Here is a 12696-nt window from a genome sequence, read left to right on the forward strand (position 1 = left end):
AGCGTGCGCCACCACGCCCGGCCTTACATTATCCTTTAAATGTCCTCAACTGGCTTGGCGTGGTGGCGCATGCTTGTAATCCCAGCACTTGGGAGGCTGAGAAAGGAGGATCATACAAGTTTAAAGCCAGCCTCAGCTACTTAGTGATGCTATCAGCAAATTAGTCGGATCCTGTTTCAAATAAAGTATAAAATAGGTCTTGGGAGTATAGCCAAAGGTAGAAAAGCCCCTGGGTTCCACCCCCAGTACCATAAATTAATTAATTAATTAATTAATTTCCTAAACTGGCACAACTAGTACTGTGCCCTAGTCATGTGACCTAAGATTGCATTCCAAGGTGATTAATTAATTGAACTTGGATCCTTGGAATCCTGCTTTAATTTCTGTGTGATGAACACAGAGCTCCATGGTTTATGGAGTTAAAATTATGTCAGACAGTAATAAAGGCATCTTCTCTAGCTCAGTTGGTGAGTACTAAAACCAAGATTCTGCCGGGCGTGGTGGTGCACGCGTGTAATCCCCGCGCTTGGGAGGCGGAGACAGGAGGATCACGCTGGTTCAGAGCCAGCCTCCACTGGCTTAAGAGACCGTTTCCACATAAAAAAGTTAAAAAATAGGTCTGGGAGTGTAGCCCGTGGGAGTGTATCCCGGAGGCAGAAGGGCTTCCAGGAACCCCAGTACCACCAAATAAATAAATAAATAAAACCAAGATTCTACCCGCCCAACTCCCATCTCATTGACTATCAGTATGTCATCCCTAAGTTTAGTACTTTGTTTCAAGTAACTATATTAAGTGGACAGAGGAAAGGATTTCTAAAATAGTAAAGTGCATGTCTGGGCATGCACTTGAAGTTAAATATGGTTACAACCCAAGCCCCAACATTTATTTACATTGTGTGACCTTACCCAAAACAGTTCTCTGAGCCCCAAGTTCCTAATCTGGAAAATCATCACTGGACAATAAGGAACACAATCAGGACAATGCCTGCTAAATAGTTAAGTGTTGGGTAAATGCTAATAGTGGTTAGCAAAGACCATTCATTCTACTTTCTATTTTCCCAAAGGAGGAAGAGGGAACTATCTTAAACATGGTTCCATCATAATCAGAGAAATGATTTGAAAAAAAATCTAAGAAATGCTTTGCTACACGGAGACCATAATTGGAAATTATGTTATATACTAAATGAAATATTGCCAAGTACAGTGGTGCATGCCTGTAATCCTAGTATTTGGGAGGCTGAAATAGGATCGCAGGTTTGAGCACAGTCTCAGCAACTTAGTGAGGCCCTTAGCAAGACCCTGTCTCCACATTAAAAAAAAAAAAAAAAAAAAATAGATCTAGGGGTGTAGCTCCAAAGTAGAATGCCCCTGGGTTCAACCCTCAGCATCACGATATAAAGGAAAGAAAAAGCAAGCTCATATTAATACTTTGGCATAATTAACATAACTTGAAAGGGTGTGTCCCCCAAAGAATATTTCCTTTGGAAAATGTTTTGTTTGCCCAAATGCTAACCTCAAACCACCATATCTTTATGGCCTCATTGTAAAAGCAACTGTGTGACACAAATAGGAAGTGTGCTTGCCTTTGAAAGACTCAGTCTCAATGGAAAGAACAGAAATGAACAAATCCACAAGCAAATCAAAACAGTTATCAGTGGTAGAAAAATAAGAGGGAATTTAACAGAGAGGCTTTCTAAAGCTAACAATGCCAGCTAAACAGCTTCCCAGGCAAAAATGGAGGGGGTGGGGATTACTACAAAGGACTAAGGAGACTACAAGTAGCCACAAACAGAGGCCTAAACCAGGGCAGTACCTGCAGCAAAATGAAATGAGATCAGTCTTGCTACAAGGTTTGATACGAGCAAATGGCTGCCAATGAGGAGAGACTTGTGCACGCTCAGGTCCGTGGAAAGTACTCTCGACCAGCAGGTCACAACCTAGCTAATTTTCAATATTACTTGGTAGCTTCTTAAAAATACTAATTCCAGAGCCGGGTGTGGTGGCGCACGCTTGTAATCCCAGCATTTGGGAGGCTGAGACCAGAGAATCGTGGTTCATGGACAGCCTCAGCTACTGAGTGAGGCCCTCTGCAACTTAGTGAGACCCTGTTTCAAAATAAAAAATAAAATATAGGGCAGGGAATGTAGGCTGGAGGTCGAGTGCCCCTGGGTTCCATTCCCAGACCCGCCCAAAAAAAAATTTTTTTTTTTTTCAATGAACCACCACAACTCTACCACCTCCTAGTAGGCTATAGTAAGCATATTAGGGTGGAGGGGGAAAAATCAGTAAAGAGTTTAAGCAGAAGGTGAAAGGGTAAGATCTGTGTTTCTGTGTTTAAAACCACTTCCCTGAACAATTTATATAAGGAATGGAAGCAAGGGAGAAAGAAATCAGGAATATGTAACTGAGATCAGTTAAGGAACTTGATCTATGGTAAACAGAAGTAGTAAAAGACCTGGCTCAGGAGAGAAATTCTTGAAATATAAATGAGCAATTGGTGGCTCCATGTATTCAAAATACCTATGCAGGAAGAAGGCAATTTTCTTTGAAACATGTTGCAGTCAGAAGAGCCTATGCTATAGCTGAGCAGAGATCTCTAACCAGAAAGTAGATGGTACTAGAAATCAGAAGACATGGATTTAGGAGAAGATAAAACACGCATGCCCATATCAAGAGACTTTCTAGCAGGTGGGAAAATCCCTCATACAGCAGAATGTCTCACCCAGTGTCGCTGCTGCAGCCAATCCAGCTGTGTAGGGGTCCGTCCCTGGGGGAGCAGCGCTGATGATGTATGGGTTGGGAACAAACGCAGCGGGAGCTAAGCCTGCTGAAAAGATACCTGTTAGTAAAAACAAACTTGACCCAAACTGAACCCTACCAAATACCTATGTAGTTTGGTTAGCATTCCAGGGTGTAGACTGGGAGAAAGGGGAAGTTGAAAGTAGAGATGAATTTTACACTAAAGAAATACTTAAGTTAAAACTTCATATAGTTTTAAATTCAGCAGGTTACTAAAATTCTACCAATTTTTAACTTATGTTCTAAATTCTACCAATTATGTTTAAATTCTACCAATTTTTAACTATGTTCTTCTGTGTTCCCTCTCCACCCTTTGGCATGATGCTATGGATCAACACTAGGTACTAGCATGAGCTAGGTGAGTGGTTTACCATTGAGCCATAACCCTAACCCTTAAACTAATTTTAACTGAATTATTAAACCAAATATAAATCTTTTATAGCCAAGCGTTGTGACCCACGCTTGGAATTCTAGCATTTGGGAGGCTGAGACAGGAAAAATTGGATTCGTGGACAGCATCAGCTATTTAGTGAAGCCCTTTGCAACTCAGTGAGACCTTGTTTCAAAACAGAGAATAAAAGTCAGTGTGGTGGCTCACCCTTGTAATCCCAGCATTTGGGAGGCTGAGACCAGGGGATCTCAGCAGCCAGCCTTGGCTACGTAGCAAGGCCCTTTGCAACTCAGACCATTTCAAAAATAAAAAAGACTAAAAACTAGGGTTGAGAGTGTAGCTCAGAAGTAAAATGTGCCTGGGTTCTATGTCCAGTATTACAAAAAAGAGAAAGAAAAAAGGGGGGGGTAAATCTTTTATGAGATGAGAGAAAGGGAAAGAATTACTTCCAATTAAAACAATTTAACGCCGGGCGTGGTGGCGCACGCTTGTAATCCCCGCGTTTGGGAGGCAGAGACAGGAGGATCATACAGGTTCGAAGCCAGCCCCGCTGGCTTAGGAGAACCTGTTTCCAAAAAATAAAATAGGTCTGGGAGTGTAGCCCGGAGGTAGAAGGGCTTCCAGGAACCCCAGTACCACCAAAAATTAAAAAAAAAAAAAAAAAAAAAAAAAAAAAAAAATTTAACAAAGTTTCCCTCAAAAAAAAAAAAAAAAGTACAAAGCCGGGTGTGGTGGTGCACGCTTGTAATCCCAGCATTCGGGAGGCTGAGACCAGAGGATCCCGGTTTGTGGACAGCCTCAGCTACTTAGTGAGGCCCTCTGCAACTCAGTGAAACTGGTTTCAAAATAAAGAATAAAAAATAGGGCTGGGGGTGTGTAGCTCGGAGGTCTAATACCCCTGGGTTCCATCCCCAGACCCGCAAAAAAAAAAAAAAAAAAAAAGTATAGATATGTATAAAGAATACCATCTACAATTTTACAATATCAAGTCTAGACAAAGCTTAAGCCTGACCTTAATTTAGTTTGCAAATGGTTGTTTTCTTAGAATATACTACAATCAAGATTAGTGGTATCCGTTAATTTAATCATGCCATTTTGGCACATAAAAAGAATGAAAATTTCTTCTTATATTTGTTTATGCTTATGGCTTTTTATTTTTTGGTGATACTAGGGATTGAACCAAGAGGCATTCTACCTCTGAGCTACACACCCAGCCTATTTTAATTTTGTTTTGAGACAGGGTTTCTCTAGGTTGCTGAAAGTAGCGAAGTTACTACTACTACTATCTCAGCTTCTCCAGTACTGGCATTACAGGCAGGTACCACCACACCCAGTGGCTTCACTTATGGCTTTGTGTGCTAATGGGGATTGAACCCAGAGGCATACTACCTTCGAGCTATACCCCCCAGCCCAATTTTATTCTTGTTTGGAAACAGGGTCTCCCTAGGTTGATGAGTCTCACTACTTGCTGAGGCTGTCCTTGAACCTGTGATCCTCCAGTCTCAGCCTCCCAAGGAATATAGGCATGCACCACCTTGCCTGGCTGACATTTTATTTTGAAGATACCTCAAAAAGGTCGAAGACAGAGAAAGGTCTAGGCAGTAAGATTAAAATATCCAGCAAAACTTCAATAATCGCTAAAGGAAAAGGGGATAGCTATTGAAAAATCAGCCATTACCTGAGATTATGTGTAATTTTTTTTTAATATTTGGTAGATTTATAGACAGTACTGGCTACTTAAGATAAGAACCTGATACAATCACAGTATATGCCACCCAACATTATTTAATTAATGTTGCCAAATCTTATTAAAAGAGCTCATACTCATCACTAGTTATTTCTATAGTAAATACCTTAAAGCCTGAAACAAATGAGGTAGGGCAAGAACAAGCTTAATGAGGAAGTCTTACAAGTTCAGGTCTAGTATATTAAAAATAAAGAAGAGAGCTCGAAACAACTGGAAAAAAGAAAAGGGCCATTTATTCTCAGGGTCTTCTCTGGACTTTTATAATCAGTCTAAACTACAGGGTTTCACAGCATCCACTTTTCCTAAATGGTGGCCACTCCTTTAATAAGAGAGCTATTGGCTTAAGGACTTACCGATGTGAGGCTGATGAGCAGCTGCTAGTGCATACTGCTGCTGCTGAGCAGCTGTTAACTGCTGGACAGCAAGTGCATTAGGTCTTTGGAACAGCTGAGGTGAGAGAAACGCATAGTACAATTAGAGAAATTGTCTAAAATTATTTTAAAATATCTCTAACCAAAAATTTCAGTATGCCCTTAAGGTATGACACTTCAAGAAAAATAGATGTTATCATACTTCACTCCGTTCTGACAACATTACAGTGCTTCATAGCGCCCCCCCTTGTCTCTTTACCACAATTTGATCTGCCTGGTTCCATAGGCTGACCTACTCACAGATTATATGTCCCCTGAACCACAAACATATATACTCAAATGCCCTACTGATGACTACAGGTCCTGCTTGATATAAGGTAACTTAGAAGTTGGACAAATACACTACAAAATGACTTACCCCAGTGCAATATCTCCTTTAGGGGGTGGGTGGGCATGGGGGTGTATGTGTGTGTCACTGGTGATTGAACCCAGGTGCGCTCTACCTCCAAGCTATACCCCAGCCTGTTTCGTTTTTATTTTGAAACAGGGTCTTGTAGGTTGATGAGAATTTCAGTATTTGCTGGGACCGTACTTGAACCTATAATTCCCTGTCTCAGCCTTTCAAGTATTGGAATTACAAGAGTGTGCCACCACTCACATTTCCCTTCAGGTCTTTAAATACCCAACAAATATTTTTAATTAATCCTCATCTGCTCACAATTTGGGAAAGAACATGAAAAGGGTTTATTTGGTCTCCTGGAAACCAGTACTGGATACCTCCCAGAACTAGGAGTTTGTCCTAATGAGCAAATTAGACAATTGTCCAACTTTTGGGGGCTTCAGAGTCTCCCAGGATACCTATTCTTTATATGTAGCAAATAAAACAGCAGCTGCTAACAAAAACTGGATTATGAACTAAGATGTAGAATACTTCTTAGTTCACAAGGGGAAAATATTCAAAAATCTTACAATAAATCATTTTAACAAGCTGGGTATGGTGGCACATGCCTGTAATCTCAGTACACTTGAGAGACTGAGACAAGAGGACTGCAAATTCACAGCCAGCCTCAGCAATTTAGCATGACTCTCATCAACTTAGTGAGACCCTTTGCAAAATAAAAAGTAATTTTTTTCCTTTTTTTGTGATACTGGGCATTGAGCCCAGGAAAACTCTACCTCTGAGCCACACCTTCAGCCCTATTTAATTTTTTAGTTTGAACGAGGATCTCCCTAGGTTGCAAAGAGTCTTGCTATGCTGTCAAGACTGGTCTCAAACCTGTGATTCTCCTGTCTCAGCCTCCCAAGCACTGAGATTACAAAGGTGCACCACCACACCTAATTATAACTGCTCTTTCTACACCAATTTCCAACAGCTCAGCTAACATCACAGGATAATATACACCAAATACCAAAGATCTTGAACTACAGATGTATTCACTGCCTGATTGCTTCAAACATTAGGAGAGGATGCCATCTAACCAACTCAGCCTATCATGGTGACTTGACTCCTGTCATTTAACTATGCCCCAAGACTCAGCTACCACTATGCCTCAAACACATGAGAAACTGGTTTTAAATAAAAATGTAATGCTTTAGCCGGGCGTGGTGGTGCACGCTCGTAATCCCTGTGCTTGGGAGGTGGAGACAGGAGGATCTTGCAGGTTCGAAGCCAGCTGCACTGGCTTAAGAGACCCTGTTTCCAAATAAAAATATAAAAAATAGGTCTGGGAGTGTAGCCCAGAGGTAGAAGGGCTTCCAGGAATCCCAGTACCACCAAAAAAAAAATAGAAAATAAAAATGTAATGCTTTGAATGTATTGGGAAATGTCATCTGTTAGCTCTCTTTTTATACATTTATTCATCTTTCTAAAAACTAGAATAAAATTAGTCTTTGCATTTATAATACAAATGTCTAAAGTGACTGTGTAGAGGTGTCAAAATGTTTTTTTTTTTTATTTTCAATGGTTAAGGTTTGTTTTTGCTTTTTGTTTGTTTGTTTGTTTGTTTTTGTGGTACTAAGAATGGAACCCAGGAGCTTTCTACCTACGGGCTACACTCCCAGACCTATTTTATATTTTATTTGGAAACAGGGTCTCACTAAGTTGCTGAGAGCCTCACTCAGTAGCTGAGGCTGGCTTCGAACATGCACACTCCTCCTGTCTCGGCCTCCCAAGTATTGGGATTACAAGCGTGTGCCACCACGCCTGGCTAATGGTTAAGGTTTTTTTTTTTTTTTAATCCTTCACTATGGTATTGATACAGGCAAAGAGGAAAAAGTACTATTTGATAGGCAGCCATTAAATATCAAGTCTTGGAAAAGTATAGGAGTTGGATCTAGTGACAAACATATCAAAACACTTGTCTACTCCAGGGAGGGAGCCAGTCCCCACAATTTGGTAACTGTTTTTATGACTTTTGTAAGTTGGTTTGACTTTTTTTAAAATGGTACTAGGAATGAAACCCAAGGGCATTCTATCTCCAAGATACACCACCAGCCCTGTTTTATTCTTTATTTTGAAACAGGGTTTCATTAAGTTGCAGATGCCCTCACTAAGTAGCTGAGGCTGGCCATGAACCTGTGATCCATCCTCCTGTCTCAGCCTCCCAATTACTGGGATTACAAGCATGTACCACCACATCTGGCTTCACATTTCTATTTGAACTCAAGAGCAGTGTTCTCACAGTATTTCTTTAGTGATAAGATAACAATAATTTACCCAAGAAGGGCAACCAGGAGGCAAAAAAAATAGTAAAATAGAAGTCTGATTTTTTTTTTTTTTTCTTTTGGTGGTACTAGGATTCCTGGAAACCCTCTACCTCCGGGCTACACTCCCAGACACCTATTTTTTATATTTTTATTTGGAAACAGGGTCTCTTAAGCCAGCGAGGCTGGCTTCAAACCTGCACGATCCTCCTGTCTCCACCTCCCAAGCGCGGGGATTACAAGCAAGTGTCACCATGCCCGGCTAGAAGTTTGATTTTAAATTGTTATCCAAGGGCAGGAATGGTGGCATTCGCTTGTAATCCCAGTACTTAGGAGGCTGAGACAGGAGGATTGCAGGTTCACAGCCAGCCTCAGCAACTTAGTGAGAAACTGTTTCAAAATAAAGAATAAAAATAGGGCTGGGGAGTCGGGCATGGGGCGCACGCTTGTAATTCCAGCATTAGGGAGGCTGAGACCGGAGGATCCCGGTTCACAGACAGCCTCAGCTACTTAGTGAGGCCCTCCACAACTTAGAGAGACCCTGTTTCAAAATAAAGATTAAAAAATAGAGCAGGGTAAAAGTTTTAGCTCAGAGGTAGAATGCCCCTAGGTTCCATCCCCTAAAAAATTAAATAAAAATAAACTGTTATCAAGGTTGTAAAAACACCTGGTAGTTGAGGTAAACATCTGCTGTCACCAAAGTGGGTCTGTGGAATTCTCCTGGCCTAAAACATTTTCAAGCATTCAACATTTCAGACATTGCTTCTTCTAAGCTTCTTCTCTATACCCTTTTCTCTACACCACTGTGAAAGTAAAATAACTCGATTCAGTGAAATTTTGAATTATTATTAGACAGGCATTACAACACAGAACTGGATAAAGGTGATTATGTTCAGCCAGGTGTGGTGGCGCACACTTGTAACCCCAGCGCTTGGGAGGTTGAGACAGGATGATCACACAGGTTCGAAGCCAGCCTCAGTTACTTAGTGAGGCTCTTAGCAACTTAGTGAGGCCCTGTTTCCAAATGAAGTATAAAATGGGTCTGGGAGTATAGCCTGGAGGTAGAAAGCCTCTGGGTTCCACCCTCAGTACCACAAAAAAAAAGTGATTATGTTAAGAATATAACTGTTGTTCAAATTCTGCCTCATTAACCATAACCAATGATTCAGCGCTCTTCCATCTGACTTAGCCTCACTTTGTGCATGTTTCTTTGTTTCTTTGTTTTATTCTTAGTGTGTATGTGCATGTGTGTGTGCGTGTTACTTACTGGAAACTGAACCCAGGGACATTCTACCTCAGAGCTACATCCTCACCCAATTTTATTTTTATTTTGAAATAGGGTCTCGCTAGGTTGTGAGTCTCACTACTTGCTAAGGCTGTCCTCGAACCTGTGATCTTCCTGTCTGGCCTACCAAGTACTATGATTATAGGCATGTACCACCATGCCTGGCTATTGTGTATGTTTTTAAAAGTACATGTAACTATGCATATTTTTCTGTAAATATATATAAGTGCATAGTATGTATGCATACCATAAAAATAATCATCCTATATAACTTAAGTTTGTAGTTCTCACCATTATGTTACCACATTCCAAAATAAGGGCTATTTTTGCTAAAAGCACACTAGCCTTACAAGAATCACCATATATCCCGTTTGAGAACTGATTAATACATTAGTGATTATGGTGAATAGAGGAGAAGTTATTTTCTTCAGAGCATTTTACAATAAACAATTTAACAAAAATAAATTATGCGTCCACAGCCAGCTGACTGGATATAGAATAGACTATAGCAATTCTGGCACATTCTCTTTATGTGACTGCTACAATATTAGCTGGAAATACAGAGTACTCAAAACAAAATTGGATAATCGGCAAGCGATGGATTCCAACATATACTCAAAAGCTCACAAAAATGCCATCTGCTGGACACGACCCTGAGCTCTGTGAACATTCTCATGATTCTCACAAAGCAAGCCAATACTCTGAGAAAATACTGAGAGCTGAGGAAATGCTTGTTGAAGGTCAGTATGTTGAAAAATGTGCCAATGTTGATTACTATTCATTTGGACAGAATTCATAAGTTGTTCAAGAATCAAGAATCTAAATGCACAAGAAAATGTATCGACTGCTTCAAGCACATTAGAGCTTCCAAACTAAAGGCATAATTAGAGAACTTGACTCCCTCCTCTGCTGCTTATTACATGACCTTACAAAAGATGCCCTACAGTTTTCTTATTCCAAAAGGGAATTTATAGCTCAAAACACCCAACACAGTACTGAACTGCAGCTGGCATCTTATAAAAGATAGCTACTACTAGTATTATAAAGGACAGCTGCTGGAGCTAGGTGTGGTGGCACACACCTGTAAACCCAGTATTTGGAAGGCTGGGACACGAGGATTGCAAGTTGGAGGCCAGCCCCATCAACTTAACAAGACTCTGTTTCAAAAATAAAATAGTACTGGGGGTATACCTTGGAGGCAGAATGCCCCTGGGTTCAATTCCTAAAACAAAGAAGATAGCCAGTACTTCTATTACTACTTTATCAACAAAAATTACTGGAATAAAAAATTGAGTTTTCTGAATCTGGAGAAGCAATACCTAACTATGAGTCAGGAATATGAAAAGTAATATTCCTCCAGTCCCCAAAATAAAATGTAATGCCAGCCCTTCCTTTTCAAGCAATACACACACTGGATATATCACAGACTTTGGGGGCCACACAGCCTTGGTGATATCTCATCTCCACTACCTATGTGTGGCTTTGGGCAAGTGATTGAATATCTGTGCCTCGACTCTCCTTTCTCAATAGGGCAACAAAGAAATGTCTACCTCATAAGGCTGTTATAGAGATTAAAATTAACACACATAAAGTGCTTAAAACTTTATCTGTGATACTCTTGTTAATGAGAATGCCCCCAGATACCGCTCATCTGTGAAGATCACTCCCTTACAGCTCCTTCCCAAAGCAAGGAGCCCAACCACGCCAGAAGCGGAGGGCAGACTATACTTGACATATCTGTTAGCGTTCAACTCCCACTGCACCTTGACAACCAATTGTCGTAAGCAGGCCGCAAGGTAACAGAGAAGAAAGAAATCTTATTTCTGTTATTATTGTTAAGGCGAACTTTACATCACACCCGTTTTAAGCAATTATAAATAAAGTTGTATTTGAAGGTGAGGCAAATCCACGTACCAAAAATTGCCCTGCATTTATAGTATAAGGGCCAAAGGAAATAGCCTGGAGCTAAAAAACAAAATAATAGATATTTGCATAGCTTATACACAATGACTTTCACCAAGTCCCCATGTTTTAATATTTTACTTTTAAAAATACAAATTCTGCCGGGCGTGGTGACACACCCTTGTAATCCCAGCATTCGGGAGGCTGAGACTGGAGGTTCGCAGACAGCCACAGCTAATTAGTGAGGCCCTGTTTCAAAAATTCAAAAGACTAAAAAAAAATAGGAACGGGGTATTTCTCAGAGGTAGGACACCCCTGGGTGCAAAAAAAAAATTGTGTGTGTGTGTGTGTGTGTTTGCGCGCGCGCGCGCGCGTGCACACGCGTGTGTGTAACTGCTGCCTAAACTTATTCATTTGCTGCCATTTTTCACATTAAAAACCCCTATCAAAATATCATCAATGGCAGAATGGTAAAACAAACAAACAAAATAAGTATTTTGATGCCATTCTCAGTACATGAAATCTACAAAAGCCACCACACGTTCTGAAGGTTCTAGATTCAAGACAAATTCTGATCAGTTTATTAGGACAATTTACTTATCTACTAATTATTACAATGACTTTTTTGTTTAATAGGCATATACCATTAAATTTATTTTATTTTATTTATTCATTCATTTATTTTGTGGCACCGGGGATTGAACCCAGAGACATTCTATTTCTGAGCTAAAACTCCAACCTGAGCTGGGAGTGGTGGCGCACGCTTGTAATCCTGCGCTTGGGAGGTGGAGACAGGAGGATCACACAGGTTCGAAGCCAGCCTCCCTGGTTTAAGAGGCCCTGTTTCCAAATAAAAATATAAAAAATAGGTGTCTGGGAGTGTAGCCCGGAGGCAGAAGGGTTTCCAGGAACCCCAGTACCACAAATAAATAAACAAAGCCCCAGCTTGAATTTATTTATTTGGAAACAGGGTCTAAGTAGTGGAGGGCCTTGCTAAATTGTCAGAATTGGCTTCCAAATTGCAATCCTCCTGTCTCAACCTCACAAGTACTGGGATCACAAGCATGCACCACAACGCCTAGCTGTACCACTAAATTTTAAAAAGAATATGGTTGTTTAGCTGTCACCTTGCTTTATTCTCCAGAGCTGCTGGGAGTATGTGTCCCACCTCATGGCTGTTTTTAAATATCTTCACACTACTTTTATATACTTGCCTTCCTTTGTAATATTTCTTTATACTGTGAATTTAGACTACAGAGTACAGAGTATATTTTTAAAATTCTGAGTAGTAGCCCAAAGAGTTCACCTAACTACTAAAAAAGAGTTCACACACAAAAGGTTAAGAGCTACTGCTCTAATGCTGGGCGTGGTGGCACATACTTGTAATCCCAGCATTTTGGGAGGCTGAGACAGGAGGATCGTGATTCGCAGACAGCCTCAGCTACTTGGTGAGGTCCTATGCAATTCAGTGAGACCCTGTTTCAAAAACTAAAGAACA

The 12696-nt window shown here is 40.6% G+C and overlaps 1 protein-coding gene across 8 annotated transcripts in view; it reads right to left on the minus strand.

The window, feature by feature from the left end:
* Positions 1-12696, minus strand: part of PUM1 (pumilio RNA binding family member 1) — a gene marked incomplete at both ends in the record, with an annotated part of 133118 nt that overhangs the window by 43093 nt on the left and 77329 nt on the right. For 6 of the 8 annotated variants that reach the window (XM_080690544.1, XM_080690543.1, XM_080690542.1 and 3 more), the window contains 2 exons: positions 2723-2824; positions 5291-5384. In XM_080690544.1, coding sequence (XP_080546670.1) covers positions 2723-2824; positions 5291-5384 — 196 coding nt within the window. Of the gene's footprint in view, positions 1-2722; positions 2828-5290; positions 5385-12696 lie in introns of all 8 variants that reach the window. The other 2 variants (XM_080690540.1, XM_080690537.1) reach the window with 1 other exon arrangement.

Source organism: Muscardinus avellanarius, assembly GCF_963383645.1.
Source record: "Muscardinus avellanarius genome assembly, chromosome: 3".
Taxonomy (NCBI): Eukaryota; Metazoa; Chordata; class Mammalia; order Rodentia; family Gliridae; genus Muscardinus; species Muscardinus avellanarius.